Consider the following 24679-nt stretch of genomic DNA (forward strand, 5'->3'; position numbering starts at 1 on the left):
TCCCAGCTTCCCTTGCAATAGCTGAGGTCATGTAACTGAGTTCTGGCCAATGGGATGCAAGAAGTGAAGTATGTAGCATTTAGCCCAGTCCCTAAAAACTTCTGCACAATCCTCAACATTCTGTTTTTCACCCTAGACTCAGATAGTGGAACCATTTAGCTGAAGGATCCTGAGTTACTACATGATCACAAGGAGAAAGCTGCATTAGAATATGAATAAGATAAACCTTTATCATACCAAGACACTAAGATTTGGGCTATTACAGAAGTTATATTATCTTAATATTTCTCAAAACGCTTCCTTGTTATCATTTGTCTTTTCAAATATTATGTTATTACCTAAGAGCATTTCTCATCTCATTCTTAAGCAGAGTGATTTTAGAGATCTCCAAGAACAACGGAAAAAATTAATTTGCTTTCAGATCAGTAGGACACAGGTTACGTAAAAAAAAAAAAAAAATGTCTGGTATCATTTTCAGAGATGCTGGAGGAAACAAACTGTTCTTTTCTTTCATATAAGAAAAAGTATTTTATATACTTTTAACTTTTTATTGTAGAAAATTTCAAATCATCACAGAAATAGAAGCAATAGAATAATGAGCCTCATTGTATCCCCATCACTAATTCCAAGCATGTGCGTATACTTGAAGTTACTGATTGATACGTATACAGCCATATACATACATGTAGGTAGGTAGGTAGGTAAGTAGGTAGGTATGTAGGTAGATATGTATATATATTTGGGGTCCACTATAAATTAATCTAATCATTGGGCCAGTACCTTGGGAGGACTCAAAGGTGAATAATGATTTTTGAGTATACAGTAGAAAGAACAGAGTATGAATGACAAACTCTACAAATTACTTCGCTTTGAGGGCTATCGTGAGGATTAAAGTCATCCAGTAGCTCAGAATCGGTAAGTCAGTTTCTTTGCCCTCCCACTTCCCTGAAGGAGCTTCACTCCAAGGGACAAGGTTAATACTTCTTCCTCGTAAAATTGTAGCTACTTCTGGGAGGGCAAGAGCAGTGAATTTTTTCTCAGCCACCATTTATATGTATGAATTTTATCTCTGCTCAAGTTCTTTCCCCAAAGCAAACCTTGAATAGGTGGAGAGAAAAATAAGGAATGAGGCAAGGGGCCCTGAGGCAGCACGGAAATTCCGAGGCAAGAAGACGGTGGGAGTTTCTGCCGACGCCACGGAAGACAACTTTATACTTCAGATGCTGTTTAAGGGGGGTCCCCAATTTTCCCTTCAGTACAACTGCTCCCCAATCCCCAAATCCATTCTTAAAATCCAATCCAACTTAAAAAATTAAAGCACTTTTATTTTTTTTATTTTTTCCATTGCTTTTCAGAGAGGGGGAGAGAGAGAGAGAGTAGAAGGGAGAGGGCGAGAGCGAAACATCAATGCGAGAGAGACACACCGACCGGTTGCCTCCCTCGGACTGGGGCCAGCGATGGAGCCTGCAACTGAGATTCGTGCCCTCGGCTGGAATCGAACCTGGGACCCTTCAGTCAGCGGGCCGACGCTCTAACCACTGAGCAAAACCGGCGAGGGCTAAAAATTAGAGCACTTTTAAATAATCATTCTAAAACACAGAGAAGAAACTGTTCCGAAGTGGCAAGCCTGAGATGCTGCATTATGAGTCTGAAGAGCAAGCCCTATCAGACGTCCTATGAACGCTTACGCCCACTGAGGCTGACTCTAGGCCGTGCTCTGGTCACACAGGCAAGTGGCCTGACCTTGGGAAGCTCAAACCCCAGGGGAGGTGAGCGCTGCTAGAGCAGGAGGCCCAAGTAGCAAGAGAGTCTCTTACTCTGCCTTCTCCAGTCTAGACAGGCTGAATCACCGGGCATGGGTGCCATTTTTAGGAGAACTGACTTAATTTGCACCCCTCTATCCATCTCAAACATTTAGCTCTATTCTGCATTGATTCAGTCTGAGGACAAAAAAATTCCAAAGTCAATCTAAGTGGTGGAGGGTGGAGGAAGAGGTCTTGAAAAGGGGCTGACAGGCTCGGCATAAGGCGAGCCAGTCCAAACCTTTGTTTAACAGTACTTCACTCTCTTTACAGATTATACAAGGAAATATTTCACTAATGGAAGGCTACTCATACAGGATAATGCATGCAGCCTCTGTCCACATTTTAATCATTTGACAGAACTGATCAAAAAGCTTTGGTTTCTAGCCTTCCCCAGGTTTTAAATTCTTTAAAGTCCACCACAGAAAATGTTTTCATGCTTGTTTCCATTTATGTGTTTCCCTAGCTGACCACTTGGCATAAGAAAAATGTGTGTGATATGATAGCTGGCAAGAGATACATTTTAATGAAGAATTAAACTATAAACTTTAAGAGACGATGGAGATGGTTTGGGGGAAATCAAGGTTTCATTTCACGTGCACTAAAACACAGGCAGTGATGCTACCTCTTGAAATTATTTTTTTGTATTAACTGGATTTGTATTTGTATTAACTAGGTGTGTGATTCTAATTTTAAAAACACTCATCCCTATTTGATAGCATATGTCATTTGTGATTTGCCCAAGGTAAATTTCCAGCCTCAATTCCCACTCCTACCTAGTCTGGATCATCAAACTACCTGGGGCTTGTGTCTTTCCCTGGCTCTTTCACAGCCCTGTGCTATCACACGGTGTAGTGCCTCCATTCGAACTGCCTCCTTCACTTTTTCTGTAAGAATTACTCTCTTGTTTCAAGATGCACTCACCTCCTCTGAGAAGCCTGCCCGGACTCTACAGACATAGTTCCAAGTTTCTTCCCCCATTTTCCTATCGAAACAATTTTTATAGCCCGGCCGGTGTGGCTCAGTTGGTTGAGTGTCCTCCCACGCACCAGGAGGTTGCTGATTAGATTCTTGGTCGGGGCACATGCCCAGGTTGTGGGTGATCCCTTTCGGGCTCAATCCCCAGTAGGGGGCATGCAGGAGGCAGCAGATCCATGCTTCTCTCTCATACATGTTGCTACCTTTCTCTCCCTCTCCCTTCCACTCTCTGAAATCAATAAAAACATTTTAAGTAAATAAATGAAATAAAAAATAAAACAATTTGTATAGACCTATATCACAGTACTTGTTTCATTACTGTGTAAATAACTATTTACACAGCTGTCCTTCCTAGAAGATTCTGAGTTCCTCAAGGGACTGCCCTATTTCTTTATGTCCCATTTATTTATGTCCACCTTCCAGGACAGGGCAGGGGATGTGGCTTGCGCTCAGTGATCAAATGAATGAATGAACATGTGCTGACTGGGTGGGCTCATTAGTGCACATACTATTTGGGTAAGACAACTATACATTCTGGTTTCCCCAGGACACTCCTGGTTTACACTGATATCCAGTGAAATAAACCCCTTTTACTCTCAAAAGTGTCCCAAAATGAATAATAAATTATATGGTCACCCTAAGTATGGAGTACACTGCCCCTGCCCACCCAGAACCATGTCATCTCTAATTTTCTAATTTCTCAACAACTTTCAAATTTTTTTTTAATTCTTCAAAATTCTCCCTCAAAAGGATTAGTCATTCTTCCTACCCAAGTACAGTATATATGGCCCCCAAAAATAAAAATAAATACTGTGCTGCAAAATAGGAACACACAGGTTTCATTCCACTTTCTCACCAAATTCCTATCTACACCAACCTCTTATATGAGTGATGACACATATTAGACCAACTCATCTCTCATGGATGAAGGCTGTCCAGAGTTCAAACACATGGAAAATCCAACCTGCCTGCCCTCGCCCAGGGTCTGTGTTTGTCCGTCAAACATCCACTGCCCAGGGTTACAACATCCATTGTCTTCTTGATCGTCTAGACGCCCTGACTCAGTAATTACAGTCGAAACGAATAAATCTGCCTGGAAAAAAAATTAACATCTTTCCACGTCATTCTACCCAGAGCTTGAAGAAAACGCTTCTGGAAGATCAAAGAGAATCAGGCTACCTCTTTTTTGAAAAAATAAATGTGTCTGGTCTTTCACTCCACATACTCAAATTCTATCTGAACTCAGAGATGTCAACACGACCACTAAAACACAGGTAATCAAGAAATATTTCGAAGGGCACAAAAGGTGTTTCTAATAAATTGCCAAACTAATTTCCACCCTGATGTAGCCTGAATGAACTAAGAAACATACATTTTAAACTCTATATAGGAGGAAACCTCAAAAGGTTTGAAATGCATTCCCTTAACCAGATCATTTATGAAAAGATTTACATAATTCTTTCTAATTTTACAAACATTATTTCAGGGCATGGAAATTAAGAGAAAAACCACAAAACAAATATGAGCTAAAAGGAACATTAACTATCATGTAGTTAATGATTTTGCTTAATGAGGATAAAGCCTCAACTATTTAACCTCTTAGGGTTTCTCTCATTATCTATTGTTTTTCATTAATCCTAGAATTGCAGTGCAAAGAAACATAAACCACGATTTGTTTTTAAAATGCTTGCCCAAATCTGCTACAAATTTATTTTCAAGACAAAGTTCATGACAGGCCAGTTCCCCAGGTAATGTGGATTAAATGTTTTCTAAAGGAAAATAAAATTAAACCACTACGAGTGGAAGGCTTCTAAACTGTGTTTTGGGGTGGGAAATCCGATTTGACAGATGCCTTACAGACTGTGGTTAATGCCTCCTCTGATGAGAATTTCTGCGGGTTTGCTTTTACCTGTGAGAGGTTTCTAATTTATGGTGACACATATATGTCTACAGTATGTTGAACATGTATATACACATATAAATATGCAGGTATCTTTTTCTTTGTAAAATCATTAGGAACACTAACCTACCATTTAGTTGGGTGTTTTTTTAATTATTGAGTTTGCCTTAAGTATTTGACAGACTGATGCCTTGTGGATATGATTTGGAAGCTACAATCTCTCTGATCTTTTCCAGATGTTTCACTGGTGGTGTTTCAACCTCAAGAGACAAAGAGGATATTAATGATAATTTTTATTTATTTAATCACATCAGGAAGATTTGATAAAAAGGAAAACTAAATATTTTGGTAACTTACTAATTCTTCAGAAATATCCATAGTAGCAAAAATGTTTTGAAGATCATTTTATATTAAAAGCAGAAAGGCTGCATTGTATTGGGAAGGGAGAGCACTCTCTCTTACCTTTAAAAATGGGAACGATGTGACAGATTTGTCAGTTCCACTTTTAACTCAGGGAGGCAAGGAGGTGGTGATGACAGACATTGCTCAGCACAGTCTCATCCCAACCTTTAACTGACTATTAATTGTAGAGAAAGGATACAATGAATGGAAAATGGACACTCAATTGAAAACCTTCTGTCACTGCCTGAGCCACTCTATTATCTTATCTCTTGTCCCTGAATTTTATTCCAAGAGAACACGAAATTATCCTAATCATCATGGGGCACTGATAATGATGAAGATGTACTCTCTCCTAAACACCGTCTCCCTGCACCTTAATTGAAATGACAAGGTAGGCTTTCATTTACCTAGAGTTCAATGTCAGGACATGAGAGCTTTGAGAGCACTGGTTCTCACCCTTGGCCGCCCATCAGAATCACCAGGGAAGCTGTACCCCAGAGCAATTACATCACAGACTCTGGGGGTGGGACCCAGGTATGCATACTTTATAAAGCTCTTTTAGGGATTCCAATGTCCTTCAAGGACGACAGTCCTGGAGGCACTAAGTAGGCAACAGCCCAACAACTTACTAATCTTAGAAATAAATGTATTACACTGTGTATATCCTTTTGCATTTAATTTTTCATTGAATGTTTTTTGAGATTTATCCATATTAGCATCTCTCTACCTATCTATATACAGATTTATATCTAGTTCATTAATTTTAAACTCCCTTGTATTATTCCATTAGGAATAAACTACAGTTTATTGATTTACCTGATCTATGGATAGCTTATTTACAGTTTTTAAAAGCAGAGGCGCAATAAATACCTTTTGGTACGTTTCCCTGCCACCATATGCAAGAGTTCCTCTACGGAGGGTAGACACTTCGGCATGGTTTTGTTGGATATGTTCATCTTCTTCTTTACTAGATACCGCCCCCTTTTTTTCCCCAACATGGTCACACCAACTGACTCTCGCCAGCAATATTAAAGCATTCCCCATTCTCCATACCCTTATCAACACTTGACAATATGAGAACTTATAAATTGTGCCAAAATGAAGGTTGTGGAGTGGTAACTAATAGTTATGCTTAGATGATATTTTCCTAAGGTCTCTTCTGGTCATATTATTGTGGTCACCACATCAACGCCAAGTCTTATCAAAATAACAAAATAAAGGATGTGGAAAAAAATCTTCCACAGTTTATACCGAATTTACTTTTCCTCAAGAAATGTCTTTCATGGCTAATGCTGGCCCATGAACCCATAAATCAGGCCATTAAAGAGGAATGGGGACATGGCTCTAGCTCTGTATTTATTTTCTTGTACTCATAATCCAATGTTACTTAAAAAGCAAACTGCCCAGTATTCAAGCCAAAGCAAACACTCTGGATTTTGCCAGGCAAAATGCCTGTGGAGAAATGAGTCAATTCATACAAAATTCAAAGCTGTCTTTGGTCAGTGACATTTTCGTGAAAATCTGTGGGTGGGTAAAAGTTTTACAAAATTCCTTTTTGCTATTGGATAAAATGCATCCAGGAAAAATAAGCAAAATTTAAGTGGCGACCCACATTCCCTCTAATTCCCTTATTAACACTCCCTAACCTCCCAGCACAACTGCCTTCTATTGTGCGTGAAGGAAGCCATCAGTGTTTCTGATCCTGGCAACAGGACCCTGTCCCTCCCTCCACTTGCTCTGCTCCGATCAGATAGGCTTTCTCAGGAGGCGCCCTGGCGGCCTGAGCAAGCTCCGGCCCATTCAGGACACGCCTTCCTGGGAGGGCTACCCAGGCACCGCACGCTCTTCGCCTTCACAGCAAGATGACCTGTGGTCAAAACATGCTCAGCATACACTCTGTCGGAATCATTACTATGGGTACTGTTAGGCATGGTTAGTGTACATCCAAGATTTGTGTCACTTGGGAATCTAAAACCTTATTATCTCAGAAAAACATAATAGAATTTAGCACAATTATACCCAGAAATGCTCAAAAGTTTTGTTAATTCCAAGATTCATCAATTTGTCTAAATTTAGGAAGGTTTAAATAGAATGATTTTGCACCTAGAAATTACTTTAGTTAGTAGACAGCAGTGAAAGGACTCAGATATTTTTAGTATAATGCTGTCATATCTCAGTTTCTGATTTAACTGAGTTCTGCCTGTCTGCCTAGCAAGGCCTTTACTTCTCGATACCTTTGCCATTGGCTGGGAATCTCTCTGTCACCCAGGCCATGCCTGAAAAGGGAGCACCCGGTTTGGCTTTCTTTCCGCAGAAGCAGTAACAGTGAGATATACAGAAGGGCGGAGTTGTCTGGGTGGGAAAGAGAAAAGAAATTCTCTTCCTCCAGTAAGTTCACCAAATAATACACTGACGACCCTACCCCAGTTCTGCCACCTAGAACCTTAAGTGGGCTAAGGCTGAGGAATTACAGTCAGAGATCCTGAGAATGCGTTCTCCCACACAAGAAACGGAATCTGGCGTCCGGGGAGGACACCAGCGGCAGCCTCTTACCGTAAGCAGCTGTCATTGAGTAGCCCTTTCACACACCCTTCTACCATGACTCCAAGAAGCTCATTGTGCTGCTTGTAGCCATGGTCACCAAACACAGTTGGGTCACCACATCTTTCTTGGGTCAATAAGCTAAGTGAGTGAAAATGATGACTAACTCTAACTACGGACCACAGAAAATTAACAGCAGTTAAGCATATGTGAAACAAAAGTGGACTGAGTCTTATAACTTAAAGTACTCCTAGCATCTGCAGCATGTGACACAGCCACAAAAACCCAAAGATCACTTCATGTCTCCAAAAGAGGAATGTGGTCATTTTACTTGGCAAGGATCTTCAACTTCGAATCAACTACCGTCAGATTTCAAAGCAGTAGGAGATGAAACATTTCAGTTTTAACAGTTCTTTGTATCTGGATTCCAAGAGTGTAAAGATTGGTTTTACAAAAGGCAGAAAAAAAATGCAACTTTTTCAGATGTGCGTTGACACTAAGCACAATGGACTACAACTTGAGAAGACTGATAAACTTTCACAGCAAAATTATATTGCCAGTTAGCTTTAGCCTTTTTACAAATCAAGCAAATGACATGTAGCAACGTAAGTTTTAAGAAGACATAATGTTCAAGATATGTATGTGTTATATGAAGATGGATGTTCTCCTGCTAAAATTACAGAGTCCCAAGATCAGAACTGCAGCATTAGTCTGCTCCTAAGAAAACCTGCACTATAACATGTGTAAATAAATGCTCTGCGGTTCTGAATTTGATATGGAATTAAATTTAACAATCTGAATTTTGCAAAGATTCATTTAGAAGTGGGAAGTAGGCAGACTAGGGGAGACAGAAATCGTTTCCCATACCCATGCTGAACAATACAATAAAAAGTTATGCAGAGGCCTGCAAACATTCACCTCTTGGCTTATTCTTTCACTGAAGTATTTCTATTTTTAATAGTCACCATGCACTTCAGCAAAAGTCAACTTGTTATATGCCTTTGCAAAGTCTAAGAACAGTGGGAAATGGGGAAATCCTATTGCACAAAAATTAATTTTGCAATGCAAAAAATATTTTTTGGATAATTTAAGCCTGTGTGTGTGTGTGTGTGTGTGTGTGTGTGTGTGTGTGTTGTTCAGTAAAACCAAATCCAGCAAACTATTTTCAGCCAGGATTAGTCATAACTAAAAGGTTGGACTGTTTTCGTTCAGAGAATGAATGTCTTTCCTGCCTGCGATAGGCCTGTGTGTTCCAAACAGAGTAAATGGAATTGCCTTCAATTGCTTGTCTCTTTCTGGCATTTTTAATGCAGAACCCTACTGACAGAGTAAGGTTTTGCTGCCTGGAATGTAATTATTCTTTTCACTCATATAACCTGGCAGTTTCACAATGTATCAGCTTCAGGTTTTCTTTAAGAAAAATCACAACATGGGGCATAACGTAACAACAAGAAATGCAATTTCATTCAGCCAGAAATTCTTAAAACTCTTTCAAAAATACCTATTGGATGGTGAAAAAGTGCTGCTAATACTTGCATTACAGCTATCATCTGTTTGGTTTGCTTTTACATGAATCAGACAACTTGGCCAATCTATAATCAAACCAACTTGGTCCAGATTCTTTATCATGAAGACACACTATGGAAAGAAGGAATTCTGTCTGGGGAACCCCAGTCTAAATAAGTTCTTCTTCAAATGATTTATAGATTCCACCCATTTACTGACCTGTAGATATTCAATATCCAGGGAGTACCTACAACTCTCAGATTTTAGCTCTAAATGAAATAATCCTGTCCACCTAAGCTAATATAAAACGCATGCTCTTCTTTTTTTGCAAGAGTTAAGTGAGCTGTCTGAGATTGTGCAAAGCTGCCCTGTGATCCCAGGGGTGATGTTCTGCTCATAAACACTGAGGGTTCCTGTTAGGTGTGAGACCATTGTGAAATCATTTCAGAGCCACATTATTAAAAAATGGTCAATTTTGCCAAGAAACAGAGATAGTTCCAGGACTGATGTTGTGAAAGGGGGAGGCCGGGGAAAAAGAGACACCATGCCCACTTCCTTCAACAACATCAGAGGGACATTCCCCTTGGTTCTTTCTCCTATACTTTCCCACAAAATTCCCTCTCCTCAAAATTCAGCGAGATTCTGTCCCTGTGGCATCTCCCTGGGTGTTTTATGCCGGCTATAAATCATTTACGAGTCTCACAACCCTGCAGTGTTGCAGGATGCAGGGAGGCGAGAGGGTGTGTGCAGCAACATGTTTACTAGTCAAGTTGCTAAGTGTGAGTTCCTTTCCAATATCAGAGCCACCCCTCCCCTAACCCCAGTACGAGGCTGGTTATTAGAGAGAAAGAAAAATCACTGAATATTTGCTTTGGACAAGACATAAAGCTTGCGGGTGGTGCAGTGTGTGTTCCTCTGCCCTACACATTTCAGCAACTTCAAGTTGGTGCTTGGCAGGCATCTGTTTTCCAAGATTTTGGACATTGTGGCAGATCACCGTCCCTGACATGGTGGATCATTTACATTTGCACAAGAGAAACAAGAAGTGAAGGGAGATACCCAGCAGCTAATAATTGAAGAAACCTTCCCCTTCCTCCCCTGAAGAGGAGTCTTCAAGTCTCCTGGCCACCTAGACGGCCCAAGCATCATCCAAATTCCATAAAGGGGGAAACGTCCCGACTTGTGGGCCAACTTTGGAAAAAACACCTACACTTGGCCACGGGCTCCCCCGGGCTTGGGAACACTCACCGTGCACTTGTTGGGCTTCTCCCCGGAGTGGACCCGCATGTGGATCAGCAGCTTATAGCGGGCGTTGAAGGGCTTGTACCTCCGAGGACACCCCGCCCAGAAGCAAGTGAAGTCTTCGCCCTTGCGCTGGTCTATGTGCACCTTCTCGATGTGCCGCACGAGCTCCTCCTGCTGGTCGTACAGGGCGCTGCAGTCGATCCAGCGGCAGCAGTGCTTGCCCCCGACGTCGTCCAGCTCGCCCTCGTCCTCCAGGGCCAGGGGCTGGGCGTGCGCGCCCAGGTCCTGGTGGTGCAGGTGCGCGTGGGCGTGCGCGTGCGCGTGGGCGTGGTAGGGGGGCGGGGGGCCCTGGGGCGGCGGCGGCAGGGGCGGCAGGGGCGGCGCGGAGGGCAGGTCGAGGGCCGCGGCCGCGAAGTCGTCCAGGCGCTCGGTCTTGAGCAGGCCGGCCGGCTGGCCGTCGGGGCCCGGCAGGCCGTGCTGCACCACCATGTTGTTGACCAGCCCGGGCTGCAGGCCGCCGTGCTCCAGCTGCTGCATGCGCTCGTGCTCCAGGGCGCCGTCCTCGCCGTAGGCCGGCAGCGCGGGGCCGCCGCTCGCCCCCCGCGCGCCCTTCTGGCTGCCGGGCGCCGCCCCCGGCTGCGGGATGCAGCTGCCGCGCACCCCCAGGAAATGCCCGTACACCTCGGGCTGCGGGGACATGTTGGCCGGGGAAGCCCTGGACCCGTTGATGTAGGCGACCAAGGACGTGGGAGAGGTGCGAATGATGGTATTGAAGTCGATGCCAATGCCATCGGAGAACGGGGACAAGGACAGGGCTCTCTTCTTGGAGCGCGCCGAGTGGGACCTGGCTGAAGAGTGTCGGGGACTAGAGTAAGGAGAGTGGCTGTGTTCCATGCCGAAAAGGTAGGGTGGCAATGAGTTGGAGACACTGTTGCTGGACATGGCTGTCCCGGGAGGAAGGCTCAGGAGGTCCCCGAGGTCAGTGCCATTCTGAGAGCTGTGGCCGGAGGAGAGCGAAGGGAGCGCCCTGTAGCCCTGAGTCCACTCTTGCTTCACGCTCAAAGCCGACTGACTTTCTGTCAGGCTCAAAGGCGTGGATGCCAAAGACTCACGTGAAATAAGGGACCTGGAACAGCAGCCAGAGGGGAAGAAAAAAGAAAAAAAGAGAAGAAAAAAAAAAAAAGACAAACATTTTAGCAAGATATAGATTGCTTAAGAGCTAAAAGAACATTGCATTGACAATCCCTTAAGTATTTCCCCTAATTACATTCTCGGCTAAACACACATTCTTTGGCTAAGATAACACCAAGGCTTTTAGTTCCAGGTAAATAACATTTTACCGAGAGTAATCAAGGCTAATGCTCACCGGACTCATAAAACAAAGATCTACTGTTACATATAATCTTAATACTTCAATGATAATAAAGACGCCTTGCTTTATTTTTTAAACATTTTTTTAATGTAGGGGGGAAATTAGAGACCTGGGAATAATGATCGATACCTGTCACAGCAAACCAAATAAGCAAGTATTTATTAAGCACCTACTGTGTGCAACACACTACAAATAGGCATTGCAAGGAATACAAGTCTAAACAGAGTCTTAGTCTTTGAGGAAGATCGATTTGGTGAGGTAAAACATAAACCCATGCTTGACTTGAAAAAAAGTAAATCCTCAAAGTCAAAGTGTCATCCAGGATACCTAATCATTATTCTTCACTTTGCAACAATTTCTCTCCTGTTCCTCTTACCCTTTTCCAAAGCATGCCTCACATCACGATATTTACCTACATATCAAAATGGTCTGTAATGTAGTCTGGCCACTTTAAAGTTCATTTTGCTTTACTATGACGGCATTGCCTTAAAAATCACTAAAGAGAAAAGCTGTGTCCCTTGGATGGAAAATTTGTCACAAAGGCTAAAACGTAACTCACTGTCCTTCTCAATCAGACATGGGGTATATCAGAAAAAACTGGCTTTTTTATATGTACCTGAACTGGATTTTTACAGTGATTTTTTTTCTGACAAAAATTTAATCAAAACAAAATATTATATAAATGTCTGTCTTCCCAGAATGAGCCCATATACTACTTCCAAAGGAACTGAGGGAAACGAGAAGCATTCTCACCCCATCTGTTCTTGCTCCTTTTACAATATGGAAGCCAGGAACACTGTTTCCTACAAGCACGCGATGTTAGCCAGAAAATATCTCAGCTCCGAAATGCACAGTATAAGGTGACAGATAACACCATTATGGATGTGATGTTTCCATCGGGTGAAGTAATGTTTACCAATGACAAACACAGCAGGAATTTATGTCCAGTTGCCCTTGACATGGATTTTTTTCTTGGTCTACAATCCTTATATTCGGGCTGGAGTCCTTTTGCAAGCCCCAAAGTGGTTTCTGAACCATCTGTTTCTTAATTCCCCATGGACACTTTCAATTATTTTCCCAGCACCCCCGCAGAGTGCAGCCCTCCTTGCGGAGCTCAGGTGAAGGCTCCTGGTGATTGAATGTCAAGGACCTTTCGGTCCCTTTTCCCCAGGGAGATCGAGGAATTACTTTCTGACCCAAGCAAAATCAGTAGTCGAGTCGTATATGAGGGACAGACAACTGACTTTGCTTTACACCCCACGGTGGAGAAGGTTTATAGGGTATTCTCAAATGCTGTATTTGCCTGGTCGCTGTCACACTGGAGCATTTCAGATTTTTAAGCAGTGAATAGCAGGAAGAAAGTATTTTATCCACTTGTATGCACTTTGTATATGTAATTATATTATTTGGTGTGAGGGCAACCTATTTAGACATGTTTATTTGTTCCATTGTGCAGAGATGTTTCATGCTTTTCTCAAATTATACCTAGCTATGGCTCAATTTAAATCTGAGCATAACCCCATGCAGGCATGTTCCTTCGTTCCTCAAACATCAGTTTCTAAGACAGTTTTCATACATTTTGCAGAAAGCAGAGTCTATATTCTATTCACTAAGGCAGTAATACACACAGAGACCTCTCTTTTCTATCTCAAACACATAATAAGAACAAAACTTCCAACAAATGGCCTTTGCCCAGCGGCCCTCATCCCTCCTGTGCAATTACTCAGATCTTTTATCTTTCAAAGTTCTAATCCATGAAACGTCCCCCAAATACACTAGCTCTCAGTAAGAGTCCTCTTTCCAAATAAGTCATACACTGTCTGTACTGTGCCTTAAAAGTAGCTAACTTTCTCAATAAAGTTATCTTCCTCACTGAAATGCAAAGCCTTCCCACAGAAGGGATCATTTTTATCTCCTCCAGGACCCACCAGAGTGCTAGATACATAATAAGTTTTAAAAAAATTGTTGATTAAGAAAGTGAATAAGTAATCAGCATATGATAACTAACCATCTGTTATAGTTTACAAAGCATTTTCCCTATACATTATTTCATTTGATATAGCCTGTGAGGTAAACAAACTGAATTTTTTAAATAACTTCTACTTAAGGACCAAATGAAGCAGCATTTGACAGGCGGTCACCTAGCTGGATCACATCCATCCTCTGTTGTTTTCCCCACATCACAGCCCACATGTGGTCCATAATGCACTGCTTGATTAAGGGACCTGGTATAACAGGCTTACAGGCACACAAGCTACGACTGGAACCCACATTTTCTGCTCTCTTTCTGTAACAATATATTGAACAACTGTGAAAGGTTCCAAAGGACTCTCTCCTACAACCCTTACTGCTACACAAATCAGGCCTATGGGAAAGAAAGTGATAAAGAGCTGTGGTTCTATCACCTAACTGAGCACAATCTCCATTTCCATATGTTCATCTGATCCTTAGGATATTATTTCTGGTGACTGGCTAATTTGGAGCTATATGTGAAAGGAAAGAAATATTACTCAAACAGAATAAAACCAATATGAGAAACTCAGAAACTATCAGTGAAACAGGTTAGGGCGGCCAGTGAAGCAAGAATTCAGTAACTCTCATAGGGCCATCAGAGGAGTGACGGCCAAGGCGAATTGTTTGGTTCAAGGCCAAGCTCAAAAGAAATACTAACTTACGGATCATGTACAATTCCTCAGACTGATGCTCAAAAGACAGAGAAGAGAGATAGAAACATATATGTATGTACATATCCCAGTCTATAGGAAAGTTCTTTTCTAAGTGCCTGGACAAATCCCCTGGAAGAATTAGTATCTAAATACAGGATTGCTTTATAAAATGTCAGAACTAACAGAGAGCCCAGACTCCATTCTCAGCCCCCTTGGCCTCCCCTGAGCTTTGTGGACATCCAACCCAAAAGGAAACCCTCAGAAAGTCCATCCCTAGAAATCACCTCAATAATTTCTGGTTCAGGAGAGAAAAATGGGGTGCCTGTTTGGATCTGGAATGACATTATTAGATTGATGGTTGAACTCTGTAACTGACAAACTAAGTGACATTAGGCAAAGCCTTTCGACTTTCTTTATCTTGGATCCATCATCTATAAAACAGGGGTAATACTTGCAGGTAGTTTATAAACATTCAATCATAAATGTAGAATCACAATGGATGTGAAAGCACTAGAAAAACTAAGCATATACAAAACCCACGCAGGTAGCATCCAGTCTCTTCTACCGCCCAACTTTTGCCAGATTTGTATATGAAGTGACTGTATCAGGCTATCGTATCAGCACCTCAGCCTCGTGACTTTAGGGAAAATACATACAACTGTAGCTGTATTACAGAGTGTTTGCAATGCCGAAATCAAGAATGGCTCCTAGATCTTCAGGAGGGTAAGGTAGTTTGCATTTCTCATTAAGTAGGGCTAGTCAGAAATGTGTGGGAAATTAATAAAGGCAAAAATACAACATTAGGGCATGATTCTCATCAATGAATTAACCAGAACCCAACACAGCTAAGGAGGAACGCTTTTTCCATGATGAGGCACTACAGAAAAACAATAACACTCAAAGGAGGTCAAAAGAAGAAATACAGTCAATCTTATAAAAACTACTCATTGTTTTCAATAATTAAGATAACAGGATACAAATTTTTAAAATTAACATTTTGCACATCAAATTGGCAAAAGTAATAAAAATAATAATTCCCAGTATTTGATATGATATGGGAACTAGGAACTCTGAGACTACTAGTGAGTTTAGAAATGGGTAAGCTTTTTCTGCTGTCAATTCAAGACTATATATCAGAAGTCTCGAAATCATACATTTCCAGCTAATTTTACTTCTAAGAATTTATTCTAATAACCAGAGATATGCAACAAAAAATTTACAGGATTGAGCCAATAAAGTATTACTTATAATACTGAAATAAAGGGAAACTAAGTGATCAGTAATAAAAGACTGATGAAAAAAATATAGTTTTATTTATATACTTTTTAAATAAAATGGAATCTTGGGTAGGAAGAAGCCATTATATGATGCTAAAGACTTTCATTACAAAAGATCGTGTTTACATTAACTGAACGAAGTAATTATAACACTATGTAGGTTATTAGATCGATCTAGTACAAAGGAAAACCTATGCTTATGAAGTACATGTTTGCATATAACTAGAAGGATGTATATCATGATTCCACCCAGGGTTGCCTGGAGGTGGTTGGATTCAGGATGGCTATCACTTACTGCCTTGTGCTTTTCATATTTTCCACATTCTCTACAATGAGTAAGAATTACATAATCGGAAAAAACAATAAAATTTACATCTTTCTACAAGGTGGCCATCATTCAAACTGAACAGGTCATGCTCCCTGTCCCCCACAACCCGGCCCCCATGGATAAAACACAAAATTGATTCTCTATCTTTATCTCTAATGCGTTCAAGTTGAACTGCTGCCTCCTGTCCTTTCTCTCTGACAGAACACACACACCAAGGGTCACAAGTAAATGAGACCTTTCTAAACTGCTCAAAGTAAGTTTCATACTTCACCAAGCCACTTTCCAACTCCTGTTTTTTTTTGCCTATTCTGCAAAAAAAAATTGTTTCAATAGGAGGACTCACAGAAAACATAGTCAAAAACATATGTCAATGCATCTTTAAGATGTTGTCTTTTAATGATATAAGATTATGCTAAGGAATCAAATATGCCAGAAAACACTGAGATAATAACACTTCCCTGGTCAAGAGACTACATTAGGTACATGGCTGGACCAGCTTGTGCCTTGCCTACCCATCAGTTTCTCCATTAATTATAACTCTCTGCCTTCAAGGCATAGGCTGGACTTGCCACCGACAGGAAGCTGAAGGCTTCCCAATGACACCTACCCCTCGACTACAGTTAATTTTACATGCAACACTCAGCAAGTCTGAGGAGTCCCTCAAGGCATAATCATCAATAGGGAAATGACAGCAGCAGCTTCTCCTCACAAAAAATCTCAGGTGAAAAACAAGTTTCCCTATCATGAAAAAATTGGCATAAAAAATGATCCAGGAGCTGAATTCAGAGTCTCAAATAGCAGCTAGGAGAGCAGAGCAGAGATGCACAGAGGAGGAGGGAAAGAAGGAAACGGAGGGAGCAGGAGGGGAGACAGGGTCCCGGAACGGAAGGGCATCTCGGCAGAGCCCCAGCCCCCCAAGAAGAGGAAGCAGAGGTCCGGGGAGTCAAACGCCTTTGCGAAATCACAGTTACAACAGAGCCAGGACTAAGAGGCAAAAACTGCGGATTGTGTTTCTCCAAGAATGCAACTTCTAGAAGGTAAACAATTCATCTCAAACATAGAAATGGACCTTACACATTGCACAGCATTTTGACTATGTGTTCCCTCTAAAATCAACCTTAAGAGAGAGATTTGTCTGAGGAGGTGGTTTCCCTTTTCCTACCCAATTCTCTCCCATGGAGAGATACGCAGCATTTATTAGACTTACTTATTCTGGCACCTCCTCAGACACTGTGTTGAAATGTTATGTAATTCACACATGAAAGTATGCCTTCCCAGACACATCATAAAGTCCTAAATTCATGACTCCAGTCTTCATTGTTTCTACTATCTCCCTAAACTTTAACTGTTGTATTGTGCAGATGTAAGATACTTAATAAGTACTTGGGTAGATGGGTGGATGGGGGGTAGATGGACAGACAAAACAGTTGTAAAGCAGCCTGGAGACACTGCAACATATACGTGGAAAAATGAACAGGTAAGCTAGAGGCACACGGAGCTTCTAAATTTTCTAGGCCATGACGCGTGACTTGCTTCACCAGGAAGTGACACATTTATACCCTGGAGTTTAGTCACTGAGGCCCCAACATCTCAAGCTGGGCATTATGGCCCTGGCTGGTGGTGCTCAGTGGTTAGAGATTGGCCTGAGCACTGAAGGGTCTTGGGTTCAATTCCCAGCCCCAATCCGGGGCTGAGCAGGAGGCAACCAATTAATGTGTCTCTCTCACATCACTGTTTCTCTCTCTCTCTATCTCTCTCTCTATCCCTCCCTCCCTTCCACTCTCTCTAAAAATCAATGGAAAAAAATATCCTCAGGTGAGTATTAACAACAACAAAAATGGTGATATTATGGCACATACTTCATTTTTATACACGTTCCCCTAAAAAAAGATCAAATTAAAAGAGTAGCTTAAGCGAGTGTGTGTGAGTGTGTGTGCTTGTGTGCTCAGGAAGGGAAGGGAAAACAATCATGGGGTATGATTATACCATAAGAAGGGGAAAAAAAAGTAACTTGAGACCTGGTATCTGAAGGAGGTATATTCAGGTTGGCTGCATTCATTGCCCTCTGTAAGCTAGGACTGATCTGGTTGCATGCTGTAGAGACCTGGCTTGCTGGAGGTGAAATGGGTCCCAGTCGCTGAACCATCATGGGGCTGCTGGTGACCACTAGATTGTTGCAGCTGCCTTTTCCAATGGACTTGCACTGAGGCCCAAAGCCAAGAGCCCCTAAAAACAAACGAATCAGGTTAGCTTTCATGTCCCTTACATCAGAAATCAGTAAATACACACATGTGCACACTTTTATGAAGTCCCATCTTTAGAGACAGTCCTTGGATTTTTTATTTTTATTTTTTAGTATCGGTGACACCATAAAGCTTCTTCTACTTGTAATGAAAAAGCATAATGTTACAATAGAAACTCATCTATAAATCACCACTTAATACAGAATGCACTTCGATTTTGTTCCTTCTGTGTAGAAGTGGCCAGTTATATTAAAATCATATTTTATCATCTCCTTACCTAAAGAGTTAAGGTGGTAAGTAGATGGGCTTACTTATATCAAACCAAGTTTTTTCTAGAATAGCTAATATCCTGAATCACCCAGCAAGGAAAGTTGATGCTTCTAGGAGGAAAAAAAGCTTGTTTAACTGGTTTACTTCATTCCAACCCTGGCCTTCCAAAAAGCCTCTTTAAAAGGATAGAGTCTGGCTGTGTCTCTCCATTCTTGATGTCTCCTCTTCATCCCAATGTATCGTTATTGGGCATATACCCAATTTTTTAAAAATCAGGATGAGAGCGGCCCTGGCCAGTGTTGCTCAGTGGTTAGAGCGTCGGCCCACACACCAAGGGTCATGGGTTCAATTCCCCATCAAGGGTACATAGATTGCAGGTTCACCATTGCAGGTTTGACCCTTGGCCCTGGTCAGGGTGTATGCTGGAGGCAACCAATTGTGTGTGTCTCTCTCTCTCTCTCTCTCTCTTCTCTCTCTCTTCCCCCCTTTCCTCCCTCCCTTCCACTCTCTCTAAAAATCAATGGGAAAAAATATCCTCTGGTGGGGATTAACAAACAAAACAAATCAGGATGAGAGAAACAAAACACTCATTCTAGTTAGGCATAGATTTTTCTTTTCATTAGTAACTATCTTCGAATGTAGTAAAATTTGGTACATACCCAAAAGGGAAAGAAGAAAAAAAGAAACCCACAAGAATCTGTGTCCTTAGGGAAAAGGGAAAAGCAGAGAGGAGAAAGGCAAACACTGTCATGACTCACTTACAAAAAATAATAACGGTTGAATCATTCTAGACATTCTTTTTACATGGATGTACTTCTTCAAACATTTTTTCTGCAAACTACCTGGTCAAGTCTCAGTGACTGTACACTCTGTTCCCATTTCAAACAAACTAAAATAAGTATGACCTCAGTTTTAACAAATCAGGCTCTAAATATTTTTCACAAATTCCCCGTGTTTCTCATTGATATATTTGGGATCAAAGTATGTGGAAAAGCACCACTGTGACTTTCCTTACTTAGCCTTAAGGTATACAATTTCCTACTTTGTTTTCCCAAAAATTAAATCCATAGCCCAAAAAATGACTGTCATCTTTTGCAATATTCTCTTCCAAGAGCCCACAGAACTGAAGGACAAACAAGACCTTAGAGCGATCACTATGCTCTCATCAATGACACCAGACCTTGACAGTGCTGGGAGAGTCACAGCATCTTCAGCTGGCAGGGAGCCTGCTATAGTCCAGGCCTCTGGAAAACTAAAACCCAAGTGGTAACTGACTGACTTGCCCAAGGCCACACAGGGATTTACTGACAGAGCAGACACAGATTCCACTAGGGTATATTTTTACGGCACCTGGGTGCTTAAGTTTAGGTGCTGGCTGTTTCATTTTTCCTGTGGATACTTTTCAAGGTCATCAGCTCTACAGGAAAATTCTCTCTGCTTGTTTTCAAAGATACACAAACCAGAACCTTCCCTCTACCTCTTTCACTGCAGCTTATATCTGACGCATCCTCTTGTGCCTTGAAAGATCAGTTATAGCCAATTTCCATAACTCACATAACACTGTACTTCAGGGTTTCATCTCATTATCAAGAGTAGTGGATACATTTTTATGCAATGACCATAAATGTAGTATCTTTATAAATTCCATCAAACTACATGCCATTTGCTTTTCAAATCCCCCTTTCCCTTGGAAAAAAAGCAGTGTGATGGCTGATAGCCTAGTCCAGTATAAAAGACACTCGAACCCTCCTCCCCAAGTCCTATCCCTACCAGCCATGGCTATTAAAAGCAACATCAGATGTCAGGTATTCTGACAAATTCAATATCATTTATTTATCTAAGCAACTCATTTCATGACTACTTCTACCTTAGTAAAAAGGTATTAATATCTACCTCTAAAACAAAGACATATTAGCAGCTAGAACAGCACACTCAAGAAAAACTACTTGGAGGCAAAGCATATTAATAATCTAAGGCACCATATATTATAAGGCATGCCATTATTTTATGTACCAGTAAGAACATATGCTGTCAATTAAACTAGTGCATGGTGTTGAGATGTCAGAGATGTCCTGGTGTGAAAATATGCACACCTTAGAATGGATAAATACCAATATGATAGCTGAGAAATTCCTAACCCTTGTCTTGTTTATGGTCTTCTCTGCCTAGAACAGCCTTACCCTACCTTGTCTACCTAGTGAGCATCTCTGCGTCTTCAAGGTCTCAATTCAAAAGTCACATCTCTGACTCCTCCCGCCCCCACTGCCTGCTGGGAAGATATGACCATTCTTCTTTTCATTTCCCTATAGTCTCTCATAACACATCTGCCCCCAAACCTTCAGGGAACTGAAATGTTTCCATGCCTGTCACCCCCTCCTCTTTTACAATTTACTGCTCTTTAAAGGTAAAGCCCTTGTTTAAGGAGCTCTGCTTCCTCAGCACTTAGCCCAGGGCCTACAGAGAACATAATAAAGTCTGTCAATGAAGTTAAGAAGAAATGAATAAATGAAAATAAAAGATAGTGATACACATGAATATTAAATACTGACAAATTATTTCCACCAAAACCCTCCTGGTTTTCTTTTTTGAAAGGCAGTGCCATTTTTCCAAAACAAACTCCAACTAAGTCCATCCTTTGACACATTCCACAGTGCTGCTAACTTCCCACAGTCTCCGTGACTTTTACTGTATTACCTCCTACTCCCAAATACACTGGTCAACTTGAACCGCATCTAACCATAGAGGAGTCACAGCTTCTGACAGGTGTCATATGCGACACCCTGGAAGCCTCAGGCTAAATGATAAATTTCCTGGGAACAGCTAATGTTTGTGTAACAGCTGGGAGAATGTTCTGGAAAATGGTATCTGTCTCGAAAATGGAGGCAAACAACAGTTTGATCTAGGGCCACGGTGCTCAATGCAACCATCTAATTTTTCTCATAATTCCAGACAGAATGAACACCTCCAGACTAGTCAGAATCGGGCAGTATTTGAAGTGTGGGCTCCCCGGCTTGCCTGGGATCAGCCCCACCCCCACCCCCGATAGCTGTTTGTGACTTGGGCACATCGCTTAAACATGCCTTAACTCCATGTCTGCATCTTCCCATTTGTAAAATGGGAATAAAAATAACACCACCCCATAAGGTTGTTATCCATCTAGTAGTCATTACACATGTATAGGACACTACACATTGTCTAGCACATAGTAGGTACACAATGGGTATTAGCTGCTATTGTTTTTATTGTTACTATTATTGTTCATGACTCTCATCACATTTTTGCTCCATTATCTTTCTTGATGTAAAATAGTTCTTTATATTTCCTTGCATAAAACAAGGTAGCAAATGATTCTATTTAATTCTCTACCCATTTCCAACCTTCTATCTGCTTTCAGTCTGGAGCCAATTTTTTTTTTTAAACCAGGTGTCACCACAGATAGAAAAAAAGTATTCAACTGGCCAAGTCTGAATGTTCCTTGGCGTGTCATTTGCTGAAAATAAACCATACAACTTTTCTGACTACCAGATGTGCCAACTACTTGTGCACTGGTTTTCATTTTGAAATACTGACTTTTAGCGACTGCACACTGTTTTTTAAAAATGTGTTTACTGCTCAAATAAGGATCTGAGTGGATGGCATTCTGAGTACCACATACATTCTAGCCAAAATCACTGCGTGCTGGTGGGGAACACACACGTTTTGCATTTTCCAGTTTCTAAATAAGAGGTCATCTTAGCAGAGGTATGTTTTTAATTAACTTCTTCATTAGTTTAAAAGGTTTGGTTGAAGTCAAATAGTTGATTATGTCACAATTATCCCTGCTGAGGCCATATGCTTCAGGACAGTTTGTGTTTATCCACTGATTACTCTAAAAATGACAAAGATATGAAGACACAGAAACGACATATATATGGGAGCTGGGTAGGAAGAAATAACCAAAATGTTTCGGTTGTTATAGTTTATTCAACTGATACTTATCAAATGCCAACCACAAGCTATACAGTCCCTGGAGACAACAGTGAGCAAGATGGTCTGTCTCGGTCCCCACACATCCAGTATCCCGGCCATGAAGATAACACTAAACCAACCACTCATTATAAAAGAGGTGATCCCTACTTGTAGTTTGGGTCATATAAAAGGTGTTCTTTATAGGTCAAACATGATAGAATGAGAGTAATTTCTATATGGTTTAACCTAACATATGCAGGATGTTATGGAAACAGAAATAGTATATATCAGGATTTGAGTCCTGCCCTCCCCCATCCACTGGCTGTGTGACACTGAACAGGGTCATATAAAGACTATTTTTGTGACTTCATTCCAAAGTGAGTTACTTCGTCCCAGCCAATAAATAGGTCACAACGAATCCAGATTAATGAAGATTCCCATGAATCATGCAATATCCCACCACAAAGAAGTTCAGCTTGAATTTAAGTTTACCACCAAGTTTATCCCACAAAGAATATAACTTTCACACCAACACTCTTCCAACCTTAGTCAGCATTCAGGAATGTTGGCCACAAAGTATGGAATCACCAGCATTACTCATTTCATCTCACCCCTGCATTAGATGGAATTGTATTTATGCCCTGAGAGATTAAAACATATCATATTCCTTCCTGTGCCACTCCGCTCCCTGAGGTCCTGGACGTGAAGCCTCACTCCTGTGCCCCACACTTGGGCCCTCCTGATAAGATGTTCTTAAGAGCACACAGCTCTGAACCACCTCATAAAGATATAAAAATATATTAAACAGCATTCCCAAAATTTATATCCTAAAGTCCCACCAGTCAGCTATTGTACATCAATTACCAACTAATTAGTAGAGAGAGCTTATGCTGACCCTTCTGTTTTCTCTTGTAATGATTTGCCAAGTTAACTGAAAGCTGCTCTGCTCCATAGAGACTCTTAGTATATCAAGATGTTAAATAAAGTTCACCAACGATTAGCCTGGAAAACCAAAGAGGAAATGTAAGCACATTTTACTGCTTTTCCCTCAACAAATTTTCGAACCATCCCATGGGAATAGAGCAGATGTATTTGTTAAATAAGCAAGCCATTACTCTGAAAAACTGAAATACCAGCAGTGCAGGCCCAGCTGAGTGATTTACTGCTCACTGATGAGGTTTATTGAATCTCTGCTCTGTGTGATAGTATATACTCTAGGGAGTGCAGATACATAAATGAGTTAGATAATTCTTGCTTACAATTTAATAGGCTTAAACCAAGGCTTATCTGTGGGATTAATCTGTGAAAATAAGTTAATGCCAAGTGAAATTATTATACTACTTGCTCTATTAAGACTGGACTTCCATAAATATAAGAAAGGATGAGAAGGGAGGGAGAAAGCATACTCTAATGGGAGAAAAGTGCCTCAGTTTCCCCAAGACCATGAACACGTAACATTTATTAAGCATTACCTGCAGGCTTGGTGCTGTGCTGTATAATGGAGTCCTAGGCTTTTAGATTATCCCTCAAGGTGCTTCTGACCAGTTAGAGTTTTGTTTTTGTTTTTTGGTTTTTTTGTTTGTTTTTTTAAAAAAATATATCTTTATTGATTTCAGAGAGAGGAAAGGCGAGGGAGAGAGAGAGATAGAAACATCAATGATGAGAGAGTCATTGATCGAGCCCAAAACCTGGACATGTGCCCTGACCGGGAATCAAACCCCGATCGCTTGGATCCTAGGTCGACGCTCAACTGCTGAGCCACGCCCGACGGGGCTGACCAGTTAGAGTTTTAATCAACACATGAAACAATTAGGATACAGCCAATCTTAAACTGAGTTGCCATAATGCTGAGTACAGAAAGAGTTAAAACAAGAAATAGATATGTATCAGCTGCAGGAGGTGAGACTTGATCTGAGCCTGATAATAACTGGAAGGGAGACAGTCGTACAAAGAGTGGGCTGGCCAAAGAGAAGTGAAGCGGATGTGCTGGGAAAGTAGTTTGGAGGCAGCATGGAAAGTGGTAAAGGAGGGCAGTGCTAAGGCCAGAATGGCTTCACTTACCAGCTGTGTGACCTTGGGCAAGTTCCTTAACTCTCTGTGCCTCTGTTTCCTCATTCGGAAAATGGGGTTGATCATTGCACCTACCTTCATAAGGTTGTCTGGAGAACTAATAACTCATTGTATGCAAAGCACTTATAGTA

At 41.3% G+C, this 24679-nt stretch overlaps 1 protein-coding gene across 4 annotated transcripts in view; it reads right to left on the bottom strand.

Annotated features, from left to right (window-relative positions):
* The window catches only part of GLIS3 (GLIS family zinc finger 3), a 408840-nt gene that overhangs the window by 263848 nt on the left and 120313 nt on the right, over window positions 1-24679 (bottom strand). For 2 of the 4 annotated variants that reach the window (XM_081150561.1, XM_081150560.1), the window contains 2 exons: window positions 18036-18243; window positions 10378-11500 (listed from right to left, as the gene is read on the bottom strand). In XM_081150561.1, the coding sequence (XP_081006687.1) occupies window positions 10378-11500; window positions 18036-18166 (1254 nt within the window). In that variant the 5' untranslated portion in view covers window positions 18167-18243. The remainder of the gene's footprint in view (window positions 1-10377; window positions 11501-18035; window positions 18244-24679) is intronic. The other 2 variants (XM_081150562.1, XM_081150563.1) reach the window with 1 other exon arrangement.

The sequence above is a fragment of the Miniopterus schreibersii genome, assembly GCF_964146895.1.
Source record: "Miniopterus schreibersii genome assembly, chromosome: 11".
In the NCBI taxonomy this organism is placed as follows: Eukaryota; Metazoa; Chordata; class Mammalia; order Chiroptera; family Miniopteridae; genus Miniopterus; species Miniopterus schreibersii.